At 40.4% G+C, this 24336-nt stretch overlaps 1 protein-coding gene across 4 annotated transcripts in view; it reads right to left on the bottom strand.

The window, feature by feature from the left end:
• Positions 1-24336, bottom strand: part of LOC126473411 (TATA element modulatory factor) — a 173300-nt gene that overhangs the window by 64967 nt on the left and 83997 nt on the right. For all 4 annotated transcript variants that reach the window (XM_050100435.1, XM_050100434.1, XM_050100436.1 and 1 more), the window contains exon 9: positions 11489-11592. In XM_050100435.1, the coding sequence (XP_049956392.1) occupies positions 11489-11592 (104 nt within the window). The remainder of the gene's footprint in view (positions 1-11488; positions 11593-24336) is intronic.

Genomic DNA, 24336 nt, shown 5'->3' on the forward strand with positions numbered 1-24336 from the left:
TTGTTATGTAATGTAATTACTTTAATGGTATTTACTTTAGCTACAATTTTGATCATTACACCCCATAATGTTTGAATAACTGGCAGGAGTTCAACTAGCTAAATTCATCAAAAACTCTTGATATTTTAACAAGTAACCCTGTCTTTTCAAAATACGAACTGAATCCGGTGGTGCTCTGCAATACAAACCCAAAGCAACAGACAACACATAATCAAAACTAGCACCACAGCCAATGGGAAATAACAATCTCCATGTTGTACTGATGAAATACTTGTGGGCAGACTTAAGGATTGGTGGTCACATGATCCCTATATTGGTTTTTCTTAAAAAAAAAAAAAAAAAAAAGAGGATCCCATTCAGAATTCAAATAAAATCTTTCATCCCTTGTCACAAGTGGAGGGCAGTGTCACAAAAGCATTAGAGCAACTGGAATAACGATGATGGTCACCAATAAAAGCAACCAATTACTTTTCACTAATACTACTAAAGTGTGGAGACGTATAACAGGAACTTCAGAATATGCTTACTGAATTGTTCTACAAGGTGTTACAGAAATGCTTTTACAAAAATTTTCAGTTGTATTTAAAATCAATGCACCTGGGTAAAACGCAAATTTTTAACAATGATTAAAATTAATTTTATCACAAAACTTACAAAAAACAGAACTGCCAATTTCAATGAATGTTTTATATCATTTCCATGAGCCATATTTCTTAATGCTGGCCGGTATAATTAAACTTGCACAAATGTCTGTTGAAAGATACATGTTTTGGGTGGTTGGTGGGAAGTGTAAGGTAGGCCCAGAACTTGTCTAGTTCAACATAATAAACTTCTTAAAATCACCTCAAACTGTCTGGTACAATTGACTCTGAACAGCTTGTGGCTCTAGCATGTGTCAAAAACTCTGGATATACCAGTTTCCAAATTTGATGAAAAATTCACAATTTTTGCCCAACTTCTCTTGTGACTCACAATATAAATTTGGGTTCACAAGTGAAGGTTAAAGAACAAACCTACTCTGTAAATGGCAATGCCTTTCAGTGTCTACCACAATCATACTACCATGGAAAGTTTGTCAGTAAGCTACTACAGGTCTAGGGTGTACATAGACAAAAGGTATAACACTGTGTCTATTAAGTTGCACAGATAGGTGGGGTGGGATGGGTGTAAGGGTGAGTGTTCTTCCCCTCTGAAAATTAGCAACTGATGACTGCTAAGTATCAACTACTTCTACTGAAAGAGATGACACTGTGGTTAGCACTCTAGACTTACTTTCAGAAGGATGATAGTTCAAAACCCATGCACCCACCCAGGTTTAGCTTTCCCTGATTTCCCCAAACTGCTCCAGACAAATGCTGGGGTGGCTTCTTCGGAAAAGGCATGTTCAGTTTCTTTCCCCATACTTTCATAATCCAGGTTAGTGTTCCACCTCAAGTGCCCACAGTGTCAATGGGAAGTTAAACTAAACTATACTCTGCCTTCTATCTACACTCTGTAAGCCACCTTATGGCGTGTGGCAGAGGGTGCTCTGGGTACCACTGTCACTGCCCCCTTTTCCTGTTCGTCATGAGTGGTTCGTAAGGGGGGGGGGGGGAGGGTGGGTGGAAATGCTGGTAAGTTCCCATGCACACTCATATCTCTTCAATTTTATCTTCAACTATATTATGAAAAGGATAGGTGCTACTCAACAAATAGCGGAGATGCTGAGTCACAGATAGGCACAACAAAAAGACAGTCAGAAAATGAGATTTTGGCCAACAAGGCCTTCATCAGAGGTATAAAACACACACACACACACACACACACACACACACACGTAACTCATACACACGTGACTGCAGTCTCTGGCTGCTGACACCACACTCCGATGAAGGTCTTGTTGGCTGAAAGCTCATTTTCTGACAGGCTTTTTGTTGTGCCTATCAGCATCTCAGCTACATGGTGAGTAGCAACTATTCTTTTCATAATATTGTTACATTCCATCCTCCATTTTACATTGTTTAATTTTATCTTTGTGGTCTATTCGCAAGATATATATAGGAAGAAGCAAAATACTGGTTGACTCTTCTAGGATCTTGAACAGTAAACCATACTATGATGCAAGAAAACTCTTTTGCATCATTTTACGTACGTCATGAGGGGTAAGGAGTTTATGGGGCAGTTTGAGCTAGCTTTCTGTCACATAGAAACTGTTTGGTAATCCTTTTGGTAATGGGTTCAGCTAATTACCAAAGCTGGCTATTAGCAGTGACTGCAAATGTGTGTGTGTGTGTGTGTGTGTCAAAAACTACCTTCCCATTAATTGCTCAGCTAACTTGATACTGAAAAAACATTTGTTGCACCCATTGGATTTGTATAATGCTACTGGTTCTACTACAGTTTTTCCAGAAAGGAACAACATTCATTTTTAACAGGGAAGGTGTGCAGACCGGACTGTAGAAGAAGAAATGACCACAAGGTGAGTGAACACATTTCTGAATGAAGAGTATATACTAACTGTGACACTGCAAGTTGTTAGTCCTTGTGAGGGGACTATGGATTCAGGTTTTTCCATAACTCAGTCTAGAAGGATGGAATGGAATCATTAGGAACAGTTTTATATGTTGAGTCATCTGACAGTTGACTCCAGAAGCTGTGTCCCCTGATTTGGGACAGATTTATCAGTTACATCTTTGTGGTCTGGACTTATGATGAACTACTCCACTTCCAATAACAGATTAACTCCTTTTACCAAACTGAATTCACCTGGTCTTTTTCCAAATTCCAAGCCACCTTCTTTGATATTTAGATACATTTCGCTGGAGTTCACACCCAGACCTATGGCCATATAAAATAAACTAATAAGCAATACTACATCGACTTTGACAGCTGCCATCTTTCCAACATCAAAAGCTCCCTTCCCTGCAGTCTAAGCATTCATGAGTAATGTATGTGCTCTGCCTCTGAATCCCTCAACATCTGTATCAACAACCTCTGCCAGCTTGTCCTCATCCACAACTACTGCTAAGGTCTTGTCCTAAAAACAAATTTCCTGGCTAGTCTCATACTCTCATCCCCCAACAAATACAATTCCTTCTTTCAAAACATCGATAAGTACCAGTGGCGTAGTGTGAGGGGAGACTTTGAGACTTAGTCTCCCCTGTATTCGTGCTTAGCCGGCCGGTATGGCTGAGCGGTTCTAGGTGCTTCAGTCTCGAACTGCGCGACGCTACGGTCGCAGGTTCGAATCCTGCCTTGGGCATGGATGTGTGTGATGTCCTTAGGTTAGTTAGGTTTAACTAGTTCTAAGTTCTAGGGGACTGATGACCTCAGAAGTTAAGTCGCATAGTGCTAAGAACCATTTGAGCCATTCGGGCTTAAATAAGATGCAATAGTAAGTCAAAACAAAAATTTAAACAACTTTCTACGAAGAGCACTAAATGTGCGAAGACATCAGTTTTGTAGCCCGCGCCACCGCACCCTGAGTATTGGTGTGTCTGCCTGCTTGAGACTCGACTGCTCTGTCTCTGCCTCCCCTCCCTTACCTGGCTGTGCTAGTGGCGTTCTCGGCTCCCCACCACTTCCCCTCTTCCACGAAGGCCGGTGCGCTGCACTTGCCAGCAGGTATCGAGACTAGTCTCTGCCGCTTCTATGCTGGCTTTTGACACGGAAGTGAATGCAGTTAATAACAGATTATATTGTTATATATGTCTTCTGTTTGATGGTGAAAAGGGATGGTGCAATGAGGGCATTTGTACAATAAAGGACTTTGACAGGAAAGCACAAAAGCATTAGATATCAAAACGTCACCAGCAGAACAAAGAATCATTTCAGTTATTGGGCAAATCTGAATTCAGCACACCCTTTCTGAAGATGCTCGTCTAACAGCAATAAAATACAACGAACAAGTTGCATCCAACAGGAGAGTATTGGTTCGTCTTATTCACACAACTGTATTTCTTTCTAAACAAGAACTAGCCTTTTGCGGCCATCGAGAAGACGAATCCTCCAGCAATAAAGGTAACTATCTGGAATTGTTGGATTTACTAGATCAAGGAGAGCAGTCACTCCGAGACCATCATCATCTTCAACCTTTAAAAGAAATTCTCCAGATATACAGAATGATGTAATAGAAATGAAAACTCTGGCAGTTAATGAGAAAATAAAATCTGAAATTCAGAACTGCAGTTTCATTTTGATTCAGGCTGATGAAACATTAGACGTGTCATGCAAGAGTCAAATGAGTATAATATTTAGGTACCGTATTGCAGACAAAATTGAGGAAAGATTCGTTGGATTTTACGATATTTCTGGAGATAAAACTGCTGAAGGTTTGTCAAACATTATTCATGCAGTATTGGAAGAATGGAATGTGGAAGGAAAAGTGGTTACTCAAACATATGAAGGCGCTTCAGTAATGGTGATCAGAGAAAGAGGGCAACAACAATTGATGAAGCAGTTCTGTCCCTATGCGCTGTTTATTCGTTGTTACGCACACCAACTGAATTTGGTACTGTCACATTACTCCAAAATCATACGACAAGTACGCATGTTAGTAAGTGATCTTATTGCATTCCATTCGTTTTTTAGCAAATCGTCAAAACGAACTGTATTGCTAACTGAGAAAGGATTGAAACTGCCGCATGCAAGCAACACTCACTGGTACTTTCGTTCCGGGGCAGTTTCAACAAATCTCTAGTCATTTCTCAGGGCTATATAGTGTTTTTAATTATACATTTGATGATACAGACTCTCAGTGGGACCCAGAATCTTTGAGCTGTGCTGTGGGAATGAAACGACAGATGGATGATCCTACGTTTGTCTACTTCCTTTGCTTCTACCGAGGGTGCTTTGTTTATGTTGATCATCTCTTTAATGTTCTTCAGTCAAAATCTGCCAGTATAACTGCTTGCCAAGACGAAATAAGAATTGTTTTGAGAAACTTACGACAATTAAGAACGGAAACATTCGTTGATGAACGCATTAAATGCAGCTTGTGTTTGAATGGAAACTAATCATTCGGTGACAGTCAAAAGACATCTCTCAGGGCATTAACTTACGAGATACTGGATTTGCAAATTGTTCGGATGGAAAGGTTTCAAGACTTTTCCCAAATTCAGTTTGTTGAACTTTTGAACGAAAAGTACTTCCCGAACTATCAAAAAGAATTCCCAAAGTTGAAACTACTTCAGTTATTAGAACAGTACCCTTTTTTCAAACAAGAACAACTTGAAAATGAACTGTGTAACATAAACGCTGATGAGAAAAAAACACTTATCTCCAAGAATCCTCTTAAAGTACATTGTCAACAATGATTTAGACTCCGTTTATGAAGAAACAACGAAGTTCCTGCGTTTGGTTTTGACCCTACCCGCAACTTCAGCAAGCAGTGAAAGAAGCATGAGTGCTCTTGAATGAGTGAAGAATTATTTAAGGAATTTAGTGTCCAACATCCAGCAGTCGTGTTTGAGCACGTTAGCAACAGAAAAGACACTACTTGGAGAGCTATCCAGTGATCAGATCTTTGAAGACTGAGTTATAGACTTATTTGTGGAAAGAAAAGATAGGCACATTGCAATTGTGTACAAGAAAATATAAGTGCTTCCTCTCCCTTGCAGCTGGAGTTCTACAAATTTGTCATCGTTTCTTGAACAAGTTAGTTATTATTATTAGTGGCGGTGGTAGTGGTAATGGTGGTAGTAGTAGTAGTAGCTGTTGTTGTTTTATTTGATGAATTTTGTTTCATTTGTTTAAATTATTGTTTATTGTACTATTTTGTCTCCCTATAATAACTGCAGAGTCTCCCCAACCTTTACAACCACACTACGCCACTGATAAGTACCCAGCTCCACTCAAGTGTTAAATGCCTCCATACATTATTCCGTCAGAGCTACTGCTTTCACAAGTCAAGCCTTGAAGTGAGATCGTATCTCCCCAATATTCTTCCCATAACACTCACAGTCCTCTCCGGGGGACACCACCTTGACGAAGCACTGTTTGTGCGGTTGGAGAGGCTTGCGTATCTGTGGAAAGCCACGGGCTATGCCAAAGGTAGAGGACCTACTGCCGGAAAGGACTCAGCTGATGGATCAGTGTCCCACAACGTCCTATCTTCCCTATCCACTCCTAGTCCTACCCTATTCCCTGACCCAACCCACGGTGTGATGCGATCCTTGCTGAGGGGTGCGTGGCACTTGGGAAAATGTGTCGCAAACGAAGCCTCAGGGATACCGGGCGACCTCCCTGAGTAATTAGCCTTACACCGCACGGGGTATTCGTGGTGTGGATCTTCTAGATCCCCATATCTCGTGGGACTAACATGGACACAACTACAGAAAAAGAAACTGGGGGGCAAATTGGGACCTCAGATACCCAAACATCGGGGACTGAACCAATGGAAGGCACTTCCACTAATCAGGGTCTAGACCTGAGCCAGAAGTGGGAACTGTAACCAAGAAGCTAGACCAGATTAAGATCAAAGGCTTGTCTGGGGCCCAAAGGAGGAAGCTAGTCAGGGAACAGAGGGAAAATGAAGGAAAAGAATGGCTTCCTAAACACAAGCGGAGGGAAGTAAAGGGACTAGAACCCAAGACCCCCGGGAAAAAACTGTCTCAGGTTGAAGGGGACACGCAGACCCCCACAATGTCAAAGAGGGGTAGTAAGTGGATCAGGAAGTTATCAAAGACTCCCTCCTCACTGCATAAGCGAGTCCAGAAAAAACCGAGGCAAGAAATAGTGAAACAGACCTATAGTACTGCAGTCTCGGTTTAGGATGGCAGTTATCCAGGAAGGTTATCCACTGGTGACCATTACATAGCAGCAGGAGGAACTAGTACAGATGGCCCTCTTTGAAAAGATTAGGGGGGACGCTGGCCCAGGTCCCAACTTCAGGAGGGTCTATCTAGATCGTGGTGCACTCATTTTTGTCTGTTAGGGGGTGCACACAATAGAATGGCTCAAGGACAAGGTGCCCATGATATCCCCATGGGAAGATGCAAAGCTGCTGGTCAAGACGGCAGAGGAGCTTCTTAAGACTGCAAAGATATCATTATGGGTACCCAAGATCCTTAAGGAAGTCTCTCCCACGACTCTGTTCGGGAAAATAGGGGCCCAGAACCCAAAAGTCCCGACAGAAGACTGGAGAGTGATTAATCAGAAGGTTGCTCTGGAAGGACAAACCCTGGTGGTGGTGGTTGGTGAGAAGTCCCTGAAGACGATGCAGGAGCAGGACCTGAAACTGTTTTTAGGGTTCTCGCAGGTCACAGTCAGGGTTCTCAAAGACCTCAAAGATGGCAGTAAGACGGAGCCTGGAGGTGCTGCAGATTAATCTGCAGCACAGTAAAGGGGCCTCTGCTGCCCTGAGCCACTGCCCCGGGGAGACAGGAAATGGACGTGGCCCTGATACAAGAACCCTATTTATACAAAGGGGGTGTATTGGGCCTCAGAGGCACTGGAGATAAGCTAATCTATGCTAGGAATCTAAGAAACTCCAGAACATGCATCTATGTTAGAAACGGCATTTCTTTCATGCCAATGATGGATTTCCGCTCTAGGGACTTAGTAACCATCAAAATGCAGCAATGTGAGGAAGCTATCATGAGGGAAATTGTCTTGGCCTCGGCATACCTTCCTTATGAAGACAGTTCTCCCCCTCCCTTGGAGGTGAGTAGACTGGTAGAGTTGACCAACTGCTGGTGGGGTGCGACACCAATGCCCACAACCTAGTCTGGGGCAGCAAGGACACCAACAGTTGAGGTGAGAACCTTCTTGAATTCCTCTTAGCTAACAACTTAGAGGTCCTGAATAGGGGCAATGAACCTACATTCAGGAATAGCAGAAGGGAAGACGTAATTGACATTACATTTGGTTCCAGGACGATGGGTAGCTATGTCAAACAATGGCATGTGGTGTTGGAGCCATCCTCATCGGACCGCATGTACATTAAATTCAAGGTTGAAATGGGAATCAGACAGACCATGACTTATAGAAATCCAAGGAAAACAGACTGGGAGACATATAGGAGGGGCCTTGACTTAGTCTTATCAGAAATTAAAACCACGATAAGGAAGCCAGTAAATTTGAGGAAGTAGCAGACGCTGTTACCTCTGCCATAGTGACCTCATATCAGGACAACTGCACAATCACCAGGAAGTGCACAAATAGAAGTGTTCCTTGGTGGTGGTGGTGGTGTGTGTGTGTGTGGGGGGGGGGGGGGGGGGAATCCTGGTACGGAGACTGTTTAATATTGCGAGACATAAAGGGCAATGGGCTAAATAATGTGAGGCCCTTGTCAGTTACAATCTTGCAATAAGACAAGCAAAGGAGGCATCCTGGAAGGCATTCTGTGAGGAAGTGGAAGGCACAGCTGCACTACCCAGACTTCACAAGATTCTCACTAGAGTACCGACTAATCCAAGAGGTACGTTGAGGGAGGAGGATGGGGAATATACAACAACAGCACATGAGAAGCTGGAATTGCTCCTCAAAACTCACATTCCTCAATATGCTCTGCCGGATAACACAGACCAGTATGTGACCCCAGACAGACAACGGTTCTCAGACACTCGAAGAGAGGACTGGGAATCGGCCAAGGAGTGTGTCAACTTCAACAAAATCCAGTGGGTGGTGGGAACATTCCAGCCGTTCAAGTCACCTGGCCCAAATGGAATTTTTCCAGCTCTCCTGCAACAGGCAGGAGGAAAGCTTATAAGAATCCTATGCAGGCTATTTAGGGTTAGCTTAGCAGTAGGAATCATTCCCAATGTTTGGAGGGCAGTGAAAGTTGTCTTCATTCCAAAGCCAGGGAGAACTGATCATACCAAGACCAAGGATATGAGACCAATCTGTCTGTCCTCCTCCATTCTCAAAACATTGGAAAAACTGGTTAATGTATACGTTGGGGAGAGGAGGCTATATGGGGGTCCCTCTACACCTGAACCAACACGCATACCAACCAGGTAAATCATGTGAGACAGCTCTCCACCAACTTGTCAGGAAGGTGGAAAAAACACTTCACTTCCAAGAAATAGCCCTCTGCATCTTCCTGGATATCGAGGGGGCCTTTAGTAACACAACCTTCGATTCCACGATAAGGGCAGCAGAGGTGCATGACCTGGGGACCACTACATGTAGGTGGACTGGACCAGAGCTGTGCATATACCTACTATTATAAAGGAATTATTATTAAATACTACTTCAGTTGCACAAGATTCTATGTGCTGCTCTGAGCAAAATTTTTTAATATCAGTATTCCTGAAATCAAAACAGTTTATGACAAATAAAGTAACTCCTCCTTTCTCCATATTTTCCCTACAGAAGTAAGAAGCGAACTTGAATCCTGCAACATTTAACATATCTGTACCAGTGGTCACATGATGTTCACCGGGGCAGATTATATCAACTGATTTGTTCAACTCTAGTTCTTCAACACAAATATGTAACTCATTACACTTACCCCCGCAATAAGGATAACTGATTTTGTGCACTGGCTGAATTACAACTGGACGAACCCAATTTTTCCGCCAAATTTTGACTATCTCCAGTTTCAATCAGAGGCTGTCTGCATGGATTGTGTGCATTAAAACTTGCTTTCTGGCTGCCTGTTTTATCAATGTGAATGACATTTTCAACTTGTCTCTTAATGTCTTTTGTTTCTGCCCCCTACCCTAAAAAACTGCTGTTTTGTCACTTGTAACCACTAGTACTTTAACATTTGTGATAGTGCCCCTCCCCCCCCCCCCCCCCCCCCCCCCCCTCCCCCCACATTATTTGCTTTTAACCCATACAGTTTTCCCTTCCCTTTCCTGTTGAGGTGAAGACCATGCCTAGTATAGTTCCATCTATTGATAGAGCTGACAGGAACCACACAGATATGAGACCCCATACCTGATCGAAACAGCTGTTCCACCTCTAAATTAATTATTCTAACAGAAGAGTTTAAATGAGGCCAATCATGGCAGTGAACTAGACTGGTCTACAGCTTCAAGTTAAACTGCGGAATGATCAACTAATGCAGTGCCACCTACATCTTGGCAAAATGAAGACAGAGCATTAGACAACTGATTGTAAGAACTTGGTACCATCCAAACCAAAAAGTAGATCTCCTCTGAGTGACTACATTCAGTTATGTTGGATTCAGGATACCCAAAATGGCCAGCTTACTGGTGAGGTGGGGCAAGAATTACTTTGGCTTGGGTGAAATGTGAATGAGAACCAGTGTCACCTTAACTGATAAATAAAAATCATACAAAAACAAAAGACTATTGTATCATTGTAGAATAACTCTGTAAAACCACGATCAAAGGCCAGACTTATACAAAAGAAAAATGGAGAACCCTGACACAGTTTATCAGGCAGAAAATCATGACCACTAATTTATTACAATTTACTTTTGTGGTTCAAGGCCTCATGCAAGGCTTTCTAGTTGATTCCACTTGGGAAGCTTGCCAGGCTTGTGTAGTAGGTAACTGATGTGTAGATGCATAGTGTAGTATCATGCATTTTTTGTGATAATGAAAGGAAAGTGGTAAAACCTGTGACTGGTGCAGAGCCTACTACTCTCAAATAGCACCAAGGGAGCTTTTGGGCTTAACATTTGCATCTGAGAGACAGGTCACTATCAACAGTGTCCTTTCTCCATTAAATGCAATGGAAAGGTTTGGAACTTAACATGGCCTCTGGTGTAAACAAATATTAGTTTTCTGAGTACATAGTCTGTCTTATGACAGACTTAAAAGGTACTGAAAAGAAGTTACTAATAATACATTTTAAACTTGCATAAAACTCTATTAAGTTTTTTATTATGTTATAATATTATGAAAAGCTGATGGAATACAAACAAAGAATGAGAGAAAAAACTACTAGGCAAGCTGTTAATGCAAATCTTTGCATGATGGATATAAACATAAAACAGGTGACGGCTGAAAGACACCATCAAATTGTAAAATACAACATGGTATTTAGTGTATTGTTCACTTTACGGCTGAAGAAGAAAGTAATTTAAAAAAGCATATAAATGACCAGTGTGGCGAATTTCTTTGTTGTTGTGGTCTTCTGTCCGAAGTCGGGTTTGATGCAGCTCTTCATGCTAGTCAATCCTGTGCTGGCCTCTTCACCTCTGCTTACCTACTGCAGACTACATCCATTTGAACCTGCTTATGGTGTTGAAGCCTTAGACTATAACACCACATTTCAAAGCTGGTGTTCTCTTCTCATCTGCACTGCATATATTTTTTTACTCTTTTAAATGTCATTACTTCAATATTTTATGGTTTATGGTATTTTTAATTGTTTATCAATGTGTTTCACATAACAAATTTCAAATAACTCTCACTTTTGACACTCATCTTTCAAACAAATAATCTCATGCACACTACAGCTGTAGTCTTATATGCTCCAGTGTACCAATTAAAAATTAGGGCACCAAAACTTCTAAAACATCTTCGGTAAGCAATCAATAACCATGGCATGTTAAGAGAAAAAAGCTCTGTAGATATGTTTCCATACCAACCTCTTCAAATCTGTGTTGTGCTCCTCCAATTCAATATTTAGCCTGCTTATTTCAATCAATTTTGACTCCCTTGACTCCAATATCTCTGTCATATCAGCCACTCTCTAAAAACAAAGAAAATTTATTGAATTTTTATATCCATAGGAAGTGTAAAGGGATTTAGAAAAAGCTGTAAGGTTGAAGGAGGCACGGGGATGAGACAAACAGCAGACCCAGAGAGGGGAAACTACCATTTAATTATGATACGAAATGCTTTCATTAGACAGAGAGAGTTTAGTTATTACACAAAATGCTTTCATTAGACAGAGACAGAAACAGAGAGAGAGAGAGAGAGAGAGAGAGAGAGAGAGAGAGAGAGAGAGAGAGAAAAACCAATTTACTCTGTTGGTTATAGTTAACTCAAAGCTTTTTGCGAACAGATAATCAATCAAGTTTTCATGAACACACGTACACCATGTACACCACCCTCATGACTTGCATCATTTCTTCCTTTCTCTCTTCTTCTTTTTTCCCTTTTATCCAAAAAGATTTCCTCAAAAATGACTTTATCAAAGAAATCACTATTTACAGCTGCACTGTCACTAAGGGAAAGCAAACTGGCATTCTTACTGCAGTTCAATACAGCATGCTGTGCTTCTGATGCTGTTCAGTCTGTTAATGTCTCTCAAAGGATCACTGCATGTTTAGGCTGTGAGAGCATTGTCACTTTATTGCAAGAAGTATTGTTAGCACAAAAAATTGCCACCTGAAATGGAGTATGTCACAGCAACATCATAAGAATATCCAGCTGCTATAGTGACACAAAAATATTAAGATCTGCTTCATAATGGTTCCCCACTGTCACCAACACAAGCTGATGACTGTTACCTACAAATTGTGGCTCATAGGTACACTTAACCCATTACTGGCCATTGTCCCTTTTTTGGGACGTGTATATTTTACTTATTTCTACGTAAGTAATGGAGCTTTTACTCTTTATTGTTGCACCTGTAGGTTCAACTAACTGCTATAATGCCTGTAAATGAAAAATAAATAACTTTTTACTAAGTACTTCACGTCAGGAAAATTATAAACTTGTAGAATTTTTGTTCTCGCACTTGGCAGCAATGTGTGTCTGCTGGTAGTTCCTGGACAACAATGACCTGTGATTTAGTTGTCTGGGCGTGTTTGTTATGAACATATGGATGTCCGTGTAATATTAAGTATACTTCAGATTTTTTCAAGTAAGTGCAATATTGATATATTTTATGTGTCCCAAAAATGGGACAATGGCATGTTACACTATCATTTATTGTCGATGTGCCCTATTCTTGTATACATGTATTATACAGAGAAGAATTGCTTTTTTTCATATTCTATTCAAATTTTACGATTCCAACAGGATAAAAACATGCTGCGTGGACTTACACTTGCAGAAATTCTAGCAGAACTAGAGAACCATCAAGAGAGAGACGATGAAGATGATGACGTAGAATTGGCGATTATTCCAACTGATGCAGATGTAGTAACAGATGAAGAAGACATTGATGAAAATGTACTGAACAATAAGTCTGTTGTACAAGATGTAGCCGGTACTTTAGAGCTCATAACCAGCCGAGATGAAGCTAATGCTACAGTTGTACCTCCAGAAGCCAAAAGAAGGAAAGCATTAGGAGATGGAGCAGAAAGTGGTACGTTATTTACAAAAAAATATAACTGTAAGTGGTGTAAATGTCAACCAACGTACACAAACACTAGTGAACCAGGGAAGAGCAACGAACATTATGTTGCGGAATGGCTAGCAAATAATACAGTGCCCCAGGTGTTTGAGGATTCTTTTTTCTGAGAAACTAATGGATACTATTATTGAACAAAGTGAAATCTATGCTTGCCAACATAACAAAATAAATTTTCTGCTAACCAAAGAAGAACTAAAATCATTTATTTGCATACTACTTCTGAGTGGTTATCATAAGCTTCCCCATGAGAATATGTACTGGGAACAGGCTCCTGATGTCGGTGTTCCTTTAGTCTTCAACTCCATGTCAAGAAATACGTTTCAGGAAATAAAGAAATTCATTCATCTCAATAACAACTCCAAAATAGACAGAAACGACAAGATGTACAAACTGAGGTTGTACTTTGAAATGCTGAAAAAGGAATTTGGTAAATTTGGCGTATTTCTTTCAGAACTCTCAATTGATGAAATGATGGTATGTTATTATGGCAAACATTCAGCTAAATGTTTATGAGGGGAAAGCCTATCAAATTTGGATATAAAATTTGGTGTCTTAGAAGTTCCAGTGGCTTTCTTTATAATTTTTCGCCTTACTGTGGCAAGACTGACAACAAACAGGAGCCTTTAGGTGCAAGGGTAATAAATGAACTAACCAGCATGATTGCAGAATCAGAGTATCCGAATTATAAGCTTTTCTTTGACAACTTTTTCACCAGTGTTGACACACTGATCACACTTGGAAAGAGTAAAATGAAAGCTACAGGAACAATAAGAGGGATCCGAACTAATGCATGTCCTTTGATTGACTCGAAAAGAATGGCAAAAGAAAAGGAACGAGGATTCTATGACTACATGTTCGACAAAGAGAACGAAGTCCTGGTTGTGAAATGGAGTGACAACAAACCAGTATGTGTAGCGACAAATTACAGTACTATTACTCCTCTGAGTTCTACTAAAAGATACTCACGAGCAAAGAAAAAGGAAATATCTGTCACAATGCCACATCTCATTGAAGAGTGCAATGCCCATATGCATGGCGTAGATCTACTGGACAAGCAGATATCACTTTACAGGACGAGGATAAGGTCAAAGAAATGGCGGTGGCCATTATTCACACAGATGATAGATATCTGCATAGTAAACACATGGCGTGCATGCCAAATTGCTAACTCTAATGAGAAGCTCTCACTTTTGGATGTCTGACAGAGAATAGTGATGTTTTACCTATCAAAGAAAACAGGATCAGTACCAAAACGCAGAGGACCACAAGGAAGCAAATTGATGGGAGGACGGGTGAGTACAGATGTACGACTACATCCAGGAAATCATTTCATTGTGGCGAGTAAAACACAGAAGAGATGTGCTTACTGCAAGAAAAAAAAACAACAAAAATTTGTGATAGGTGCAATGTTGGTGTACACGACGAGTGTTTTGCTTCATTTCATACTGAATAGACATTCAATAATATTAAAACATTCTTTCTTTATTGTTTGTGTTGTTTCTTACAATATTATGCATGGAGAATTATGTCATGAATTTGGATGCGCATTTGGCCAATGTCCCAAAAATGGGACGGTCTGTAGTTTTTGTTCTAATAAACTGAAAACTTTCAAAACCACTTTTTATTCAATTGATCACTCAATGTAACGTATTTATGTATAAAAGTTTGCAAAAAATGATCCAATAGAGTTTTGGCCAGCTGCATCAACTTTGGCAGTATGCTATCATTTCCACACAGACACATTGGCCTATAGGTGTTCATCACACACAAATTTACAACCCCCCCCCCCCCCCTGTCCCCCCGCCCCCTGTCCCCCCCCCCCCCCCCCACACACACACAAAAAAGAAAAAAAATGTGCTTAAAGAAGAAGGGCAAATATACACACTCTTTATCAATGGCACTGGGTTCTCTTCACAGCTAAGCACTGGATTTGTGTGGTGCTCAATAATCATTGTAGAAGAGTGTAGAGGTGGCCACATACGTAATGTGATCGAAAGTATCTGGACACCACCAAAAAAATTCGCTTTTCATATTATGTGCATTGTGCTGCTACTTACTGCCAGGTAATCCACATCAGCAACCTCAGTAGTCATTAGACATGAGAGAGCAGAAGGGGGCACTCCACGGAACTCACGCACTTTGAATGTGGTCACGTGACTGGGTGTCACTTGTTTCATGCATCTGCATGCGAGATTTCCACACTCCAAAACCTCCCTAGGTCCACTGTTTCTGATGTGACAGTGAAGTGGAAACATGAAGGGACACGTACAGCACAAAAGCGTACAGGCTGACAGAGACCGCCGACAGTTGAAGGGTCGTAATGTGTAATAGGCAGTCATCTGTCCAGATCATCACACAGGAATTCCAAACTGCATCAGGATCCACTGCAAGTACTATGACAGTCAGGCGGGAGGTGAGAAAACTTGAATTTCATGGTAGAACGGCTGCTCATAAGCCACACATCGTGCCGGTAAGTGCTACAAGACACTTCGTTTAATGTAAGGAGAGTAACCATTGGACGATTGAACAGTGTAAAAACATTGTGAGGAGGGATAAATCATGGTACACAATGTGGCGATCTGATGGCAGGGTGTGGATTTGGCAAATGCCTGGTAAACGTCATCTGCCAGTATGTGTAGTGCCAAAAGTAAAATTTGGAGGTGGTGGTGTTATGGTGTGGTCGTGTTTTTCATGGAGGGGGCTTGCACCCCTTGTTGTTTTGCATGGCACTATCACAGCACAGGCCTACATTGATGTTTTAAGCACCTTCTTGCATCCCACTGTTGAAGAGTAATTCGGGGGGGGCGAATGCATCTTTCAACACGATCGAGCACCTGTTCATAATGCATGGCCTGTGGCGGAGTGGTTACACGATAATAACATCCCTGTAATGGACTGGAGTGCACAGAGTTTTGACCTGAATCCTATAAAACACCTCTGGGATGTTTTGGAATGACGACTTCGTGCCAGGCCTCACCGACCGACATAGATACCTCTCCTCAGTGCAGCACTCTGTGAAGAATGGGCTGCCATTCTCCAAGAAACCTTCCAGCACCTGACTGAATGTATGCCTGCGAGGGCGGAAGCTGTCGTCAAGGCAAAGGTTGGGCCAACACCATACTGGATTCCAGCATTACCGATGGAGTGCGCCATGAACTTGCAAGTCATTTTCAGCCAGGTGTCCGGACACTTTTGATCAAACTGTGTATCAATGCAGGACTTCAGAGTGATATCCCACAGGTTCAGCAAGGATATGGATCAGTCAGATCTCTAACACCTCACGCCACTATTGAGGTTAATTTGAGAGTTCTGAACTATCGGGACTGAATTCTCCAATCTCCTATCCAGCCCCCATGTCAACATTTAGATGATGGGCTCATCCTTCAAGATGATAATGTATTAGCAAACCAGCCTCACATCATTAACATTTTCCGCCAGAAGCCAGGAATCAACAACAACCTGTGGTAAAGCTGACATGAACCTGATTCAGCATTCTTAGAACCAGTCAAAACTTGTAATGGCTCATCCCAGGAAGCCTCCTCACACACTGGATGACTTGAGGAGGACCACCATCAAAGAGTGGGGCAAGTTTGAAGAGCTACAATCTGACTCCCTTGTGGACAACATGCCAAAGAGAAATCAAGCATATTACAATGGAATGGGTGGAGCAATATGGTACTGAATGCCATCCAACTGAAAAGTTTGATTTCACTGAGGTTCACTTTTATGCTCCTGAATCATTATTTATGCTGGAAGAACTTAGAGAGAGAAGGTACAATCAGTATGCAAGGGTTATCCATAAGGCATTTAAGAAATATTTTGCCCGTAGACAGAATGAGAAACAGAAAAATGAAGCTGCAGAATTAGTTTTTGGAAAGAAGGAAAGGAGACGTTATTCACTGAATAGGAATTTTGTGGATGATTATATTGGATTGGACCTACGACCTTCTCTACGGAATATTGTTGGTCACAGAGAAAAAGCCGCATTCACTGAAGTGGTTAAGAAATATGACAGGAGGTTTAAGCCCGTACGTCGTGATCTGGTACTGACGTCACATTCATAATTTCTTATTGGAAGAGAACAAGTGAAAAAGGGTCCAAACAAAGGGAAATATGTTGAAATTATCAAACAGAAGTTCAACTTGGAAAATATAAGTCATGTTTCACTTAGTACTTTTCAGGATGATTTTATAATCATTCATATGAAAGAGGAGTATGACAGCTTCTTGGAAATGGTGTTCAAAACTGAATTTTTAACTACTTTGAACAAAAAGTTTCAAGCCCATTTAGCACGAAACTTGCACATAAAATTTTCAAACCATGGACCTAGCCGTTGGTGGGGAGGCTTGCGGGCCCAGCGATACAGATAGCCCTACCGTAGGCAACGGAGGGGTATCTGTTGAGGGGCCAGACAAATGCGTGGTTACTGAAGAGGGGCAGCAGCCTTTTCAATAGTTGCAGGGGCAACAGTCTGGATGATTGACTGATCTGGCCTTGTAACACTAACCAAAACAGCCTTGCTGTGCTGGTACTGCGAACGGTTGAAAGCAAGGAGAAACTACAGCCGTAATTTTTCCCAAGGGCATTCAGCTTAACTGTATGGTTAATGATGCTGGTGTCCTCTTGGGTAAAATAGTCCCCCATTCAGATCTCCGGGCGGGGACTACTCAAGAGGACGTCGTTATCAGGAGAAAGAAAACTGGCGTTCTACGGATCGGAGCGTGGAATGTCAGATCCCTTAACCGGGCAGGTAGGTTAGAAAATTTAAAAAGGGAAATGGATAGGTTAAAGCTAGACATAGGGGGAATTAGTGAAGTTCGGTGGCAGGAGGAACAAGACTATTGGTCAGGCGAATACAGGGTTATGAATACAAAGTCAAATAGGGGTAACGCTAGAGGTGGTTTAATAATGAATAAACTAATAGGAATGCGGGCAAGCTACTACAAACAGCATAGTGAATGCATTATTGTGGCCAAGATAGACACGAAGCCCATGCCTACTATAGTAGTACAAGTTTACATGCCAACTAGCTCTGCAGATGACTAAGAAATTGAAGAAATGTATGATGAAACAAAAGAAATTATTCAGATAGTGAAGGGAGACGAAAATTTAATAGTCATGGGTGACTGGAATTCGGAAGTAGGAAAAGGGAGAGAAGGAAATGTAGTAGGGGAATATCGATTGGGGGTAAGAAATGAAAGAGGAAGCTGCCTGGTGGAATTTTGCACAGAGCACAACTTAATCATAGCTAACACTTGGTTCAAGAATCATAAAAGAAGGTTGTATACATGGAAGAAGCCTGGAGATACTGACATATTTCAGATAGATTATATATTGGTAAGACAGAGATTTAGGAACCAGGTTTTAAATTGTAAGACATTTCCAGGGGCAGATGTGGACTCTCACCACAATCTATTGGTTATGAACTGCAGATTAAAACTGAAGAAACTGCAAACAGGTGGGAATTTAAAGACATGGGACCTGGACAAACTGACTAAACCAGAGGTTGTACAGAGTTTCAGGGAGAGCGTAAGGGAACAAATGGCAGGAATGGGGGAAAGAAATACAGTAGAAGAAGAATGGGTAGCTTTGAGGGATGAAGTAGTGAAGGCAGCAGAGGATCAAGTAGGTAAAAAGACAAGGACTAGTAGAAATGCTTGGGTAACAGAAGAAATATTGAATTTAATTGATGAAAGGAGAAAATATAAAAATGCAGTAAATGAAGCAGGCAAAAAGCAATACAAACGTCTCAAAAATAAGATTGACAGGAAGTGCAAAATGGCTAAGCAGGGATGGCTAGAGGATAAATGTATGAATGTAGAGGCTTATCTCACTAGGGGTAAGATAGATACTGCCTACAGGAAACTTAAATAGATCTTTGGAGAAAAGAGAACCACTTGTATGAATATTAAGAGCTCAGATGGAAACCTGGTTCTAAGGAAAGAAAGGAAAGCAGAAAGGTGGAAGGAATATATAGAGGGTCTATACAAGGGTGATGTACTTGAGGACAATATTATGGAAATGGAAGAGGATGTAGATGAAGATGAAATGGGAGATATGATACTGCGTGAAGAGTTTGACAGAGCACTGAAAGACCTGAGTCGAAACAAGGCCTTGGGAGTAGACAACATTCCATTAGAGCTACTGACGGCCTTGGGACAGCCAGTCCTGACAAAACTCTACCATCTGGTGAGCAAGATGTATGAGACAGGCGAAATACCATCAGACTTCAAGAAGAATATAATAATTCCAATCCCAAAGAAAGCAGGTGTTGGCAGATGTGAAAATTACTGAATTATCAGTTTAATAAGTCACGGCTGCAAAATACTAACGCGAATTCTTTACAGACGAATGGAAAATCTAGTAGAAGCCGACCTAGGGGAAGATCAGCTTGGATTCCGTAGAAATATTGGAACACGTGAGGCAATACTGACCCTACGACTTATCTTAGAAGCTAGATTAAGGAAAGGCAAACCTACGTTTCTAGCATTTGTAGACTTTGAGAAAGCTTTTGACAATGTTGACTGGAATACTCTCTTTCAGATTCTGATGGTGGCAGGGGTAAAATACAGGGAGCGAAAGGCTATTTACAATTTGTATAGAAACCAAATGGCAGTTATAAGAGTTGAGGGGCATGAAAGGGAAGCAGTGGTTGAGAAGGGAGTGAGACAGGGTTGTAGCCTCTCCCCGATGTTATTCAATCTATATATTGAGCAAGCAGTGAAGGAAACAAAAGAAAAATTCAGAGTAGGTATTAAAATCCATGGAGAAGTAATAAAAACTTTGAGGTTCGCCGATGACATTGTAATTCTGTCAGAGACAGCAATGGACTTGGAAGAGCAGTTGAACGGAATGGATAGTGTCTTGAAAGGAGGATATAAGATGAACATCAACAAAAGCAAAACAAGGATAATGGAATGTAGTCGAATTAAGTCGGGTGATGCTGAGGGTATTAGATTAGGAAATGAGACACTTAAATTAGTAAAGAAGTTTTGCTATTTGGGGAGCAAAATAACTGATGATGGTCGAAGTAGAGACGATATAAAATGTTGACTGGCAATGGGAAGGAAAGCGTTTCTGAAGAAGAGACATTTGTTAACATCAAGTATAGATATAAGTGTCAGGAAGTCGTTTCTGAAAGTATCTGTATGGAGTGTAGCCATGTATGGAAGTGAAACATGTATGATAAATAGTTTAGACAAGAAGAGAGTAGAAGCTTTCAAAATGTGGTGCTACAGAAGAATGCTGAAGATTAGATGGGTAGATCACATAACTTATGAGGAGGTGTTGAATAGGATTGGGGAGTAGAGAAGTTTGTGGCACAACTTGACTAGAAGAGGGGATCGGTTCGTAGGACATGTTCTGAGGCATCAAGGGATCACCAATTTATTATTGGAGGACAGCGTGGAGGGTAAAAATCGTAGAGGGAGACCAAGAGATGAATACACCAAGCAGATTCAGAAGGATGTAGGTTGCAGTAGGTACTGGGAGATGAAGAAGCTTGCACAGGATAGAGTAGCATGGAGAGCTGCATCAAACCAGTCTCAGGACTGAAGACCACAACAACAACACTTTTATATAGATTGCCTCTAGCAAGAAAGACACAGTATTTACAAATGAGCATGAGAAAAGTACTGCTGTCAACAAGCAAGATGCAGTATTTACAAACAAGCAAGAGAAAATGTGAGTAAACAATTTCAAAATATAAAACATAATCCACAAATAACAAACTACATGAAATAGTTCGTCATATCTAAGCATCACAAAACTTTTACCAAAGTCTAGAGGTTCAGCCCACCTATACAAAAACACATTCGGCATACAAAAACAAATTTATCAAAGCTCAGAACTAACCATATACTACAACGGTAAGGCCAGGAATGGACATATGCCACAGATTTTACCAGAACTACATTTTAAAGATTGGATAATAAACAAAAATTCAATGCAGACAATTTTCTAACATACCCCATGTTTGCAGATGACATGGAGTATTAATTTAGACCTGTATCTGATTTTGGTTGCCAGCCACAGGACACACAGAATGTACAATAAAAGGTAAAGTGCATATACAATATAAATAACAACAAAATCTGATGGACCATATTTCCTAACCTAAAGATAATCCCTACATACGTATTTTCATGGGGGGGGGGGGAAACAAAAAAAAAAAAGGATACCACTGAGGATGGCATAACAGTGGTGAAACATGTTTGGGTGGTAAAACAAAACAATAATTTGTGTACCGTACTTGCAAAAAGGCGGACCCATCCTTAATTAATTATTATTTTTCTGCAAGCACAGGAACTGAGCTAAAAAATTCAGATATGAATTTCGTGTATTCATTTATAACCTGTTTTCCTTCAGCTAGTGCCACTGCCTTCTGTATGTTGAAATTTTACTCTCTTGCTAGTTTATGGTTTAGGCTGTGGCTGGATTTTAATATTTTAAACCTTTTCGTATTGTAATTGTGTTATAGTTGAGTGCTATTATGTGACCAGCAAATGTGCTATGGGACCTGTTACTCTCCAGAGCTCTGAGATGTTCTGAATATCTTGTTTTAAACTTCCTGCATGTTTCTCCAATGTACACCAAGTGACACGTGTTGTATGTAAGAATAGATGGAATATGGTAAACGCACAAAACAACTCCTGAAAGTCTCTGGCTTTGTGAAAGGCCTATATTGATACCTCAAAACAATGAACTCCAAGAACTAACTCTGACATACTTACTCATGCTGAGGAAGAAATTACAGAATGAATGGATGATTCTACCAATTATCCAGACCAATTTTTAAACTCTTTTAGCACACCCAACATTTCATCACACAAAATTAATTTGAAGAATGGCTTTCCAATTACTTTGTTGTGAAATCTGAACTCACTGAAATTGTGTAATGGTACAAGGCTTAAAGTTACTTCTCTCCAAATGTAACATCATTAAGCAGAAATTTTGATAGGAAATAGCACAGTTCAGCTGAGCAAGCTTTTATACATGTTAACTGAATCTTCCATCGGTTCTTGGTAGAATAACATTATAATAAATGAAAAGTACTAGTTTGCTTTCGTTCTACAGTATTTATAGTTTATATACCCTAATTCTAACAATTTCACATTTCACTTTAAACTTGTACAATTCCCAGTGAACTTACGTTATGCCATGACCATAAACAAAACACAACGCCAGACACTGTGTGTTGCGGGTATGGACCTTAGTGTCAGTTGCCTTTGGAATTGCCAGCTCCTACATGGCTCTCTCTTGTGTTAGTGAAACACACAAGCTCTTTGTTCAGGTTCTTGAGCATACCTCTTCAAACATTGTATACAAAGAAGCTTTATAGTTCAAAAATAAGTTACACACATACAAAGTTTCCAGTACAGCTATAAATAAATAACTGGGCAATGCCGGGTTTCTCAGTTAGTTCTACACTGAAGATCTGTGGATGCAATCATAAGCTTTTTTTGGAGTCTACAAGATCACTGTTTATATAAATATAACAAAGACTACTATTCAAATTCCACTCCTTAAAGGTGGTGCCTGATTAACATATTTACTTAATTGTAAGATGAGGCTTCTCCCCAAATTTGTCATTTACATTATCATTTGTCTTACATTATCAAAATATTAGTACACTTACAGATTAAAATTTGTCAACTGAGGTCTTGTAAAGATTTATTTTGAAGAATCCGGAAAGGTTATGCAGTGTCACAAAATTGCTGACACTAGCACTCGTACTTCTGCCACTGGTGCAATCACAGACAATATATAATTTGACTATGGTTTGTTTTTATTGACTATTATTTAATATACTGAATTCTTTCCTTCACAAGAGTTTGCTTTCTACATAGATTGGCTGCTGTTGCACCTAAGGAAACTGATCCATACTATGCTTCTGCTACAACATAGACCAAACAACAGGCCAGAATGATGAAGCCAACAGCATGGCAACAGCATGGCATTGCATCTGCCATGCAGCCCACAGATGTTAAGCACGAGTTCCACGACGGTGCATCAAGGGAGTTAGAATCTGTTTTAACCTCTTTGCACTGCACAGATGCTGTTCCATTTTTAACAATGAATTATTGTTAATTGCTTTTGTGGACTGAATGAAGAAAGTTATCACAAAAGTAATATTACTTGTTAATTAGCTTAGTTGAGTAAAATGTAATTTTACCACTATTTCTCTTTAGCTATTTTCACAGCAGCGATGAAAAAAGATCATAACTAAAACCCCTTCTGAGTTAGCTGCCTTTCCATTTGTTGTGTGAACTGAACTGACCTTAAAATTAGACAAATAATCGATAATACTACACATTTCTGCAGGAGGCAATAGAAGTCTTGATAGTGGCCATTGGCATACTGAAGTGTTTTTTTGCAGTAATCCTGTTAATGCTCACTGTGAAGTATGACAGGAATGAAAGTGGATATGTCAGCTGTTGGTTCTATGCAGTCAATGAGAGAGCAACAGGCAAATGACATGTTTGGAACAAGAGACAAAGGAAAATATTGCCATATTCTCACATCAGTACAGACACAAAATCCACTATGAGTTTGGAGGGGGAAGGGGGGGGGGGGTGAAGAAAGAGAGAGAGAGAGAGAGAGAGAGGGCGAGAGAGAGAGAGAGAATTGTGTTCTCATTTAACTCACTGCTATTTCAGCTGTGCAATGAAGTTCCACCCTAAATGATACCTGCGAAATCTTGACGTACTTAAGAGCCAAATATTTGCGACAACAAAGATTATATAAATTTCATTGCTGCATGTGGGAACACACTGCCTCTTTTCTCACCTCTCACTGATTAGGTGAAACTATTATCTCAGATACCAATAGTAACACCACAGGTGGCTGGCTCAAACAGTAAGCAAACAAGGAACTGAAGATAAAAATTAATGCAAATAATTTCTTTTTGTTTATTTTATTTCCCCTTGTATTGTCAAAATGTAGAAAATCAATAAATGGCATAAGTTTAGAATTTGTAAAATGTTAACTTTTTGTGGCAGATAATTTATACCATGAAAGTGTTCACAATTTTGATTAGTCCGAACATGTTAAAAACAAAATTTTCTTAAAGAGCCTCTTTTTTTAAAAAAAGTGTCATGTTATATTCACAGTTGTCTTTTTTGTAAACCC

Source organism: Schistocerca serialis, chromosome 4, assembly GCF_023864345.2.
Source record: "Schistocerca serialis cubense isolate TAMUIC-IGC-003099 chromosome 4, iqSchSeri2.2, whole genome shotgun sequence".
NCBI lineage: Eukaryota > Metazoa > Arthropoda > Insecta > Orthoptera > Acrididae > Schistocerca > Schistocerca serialis.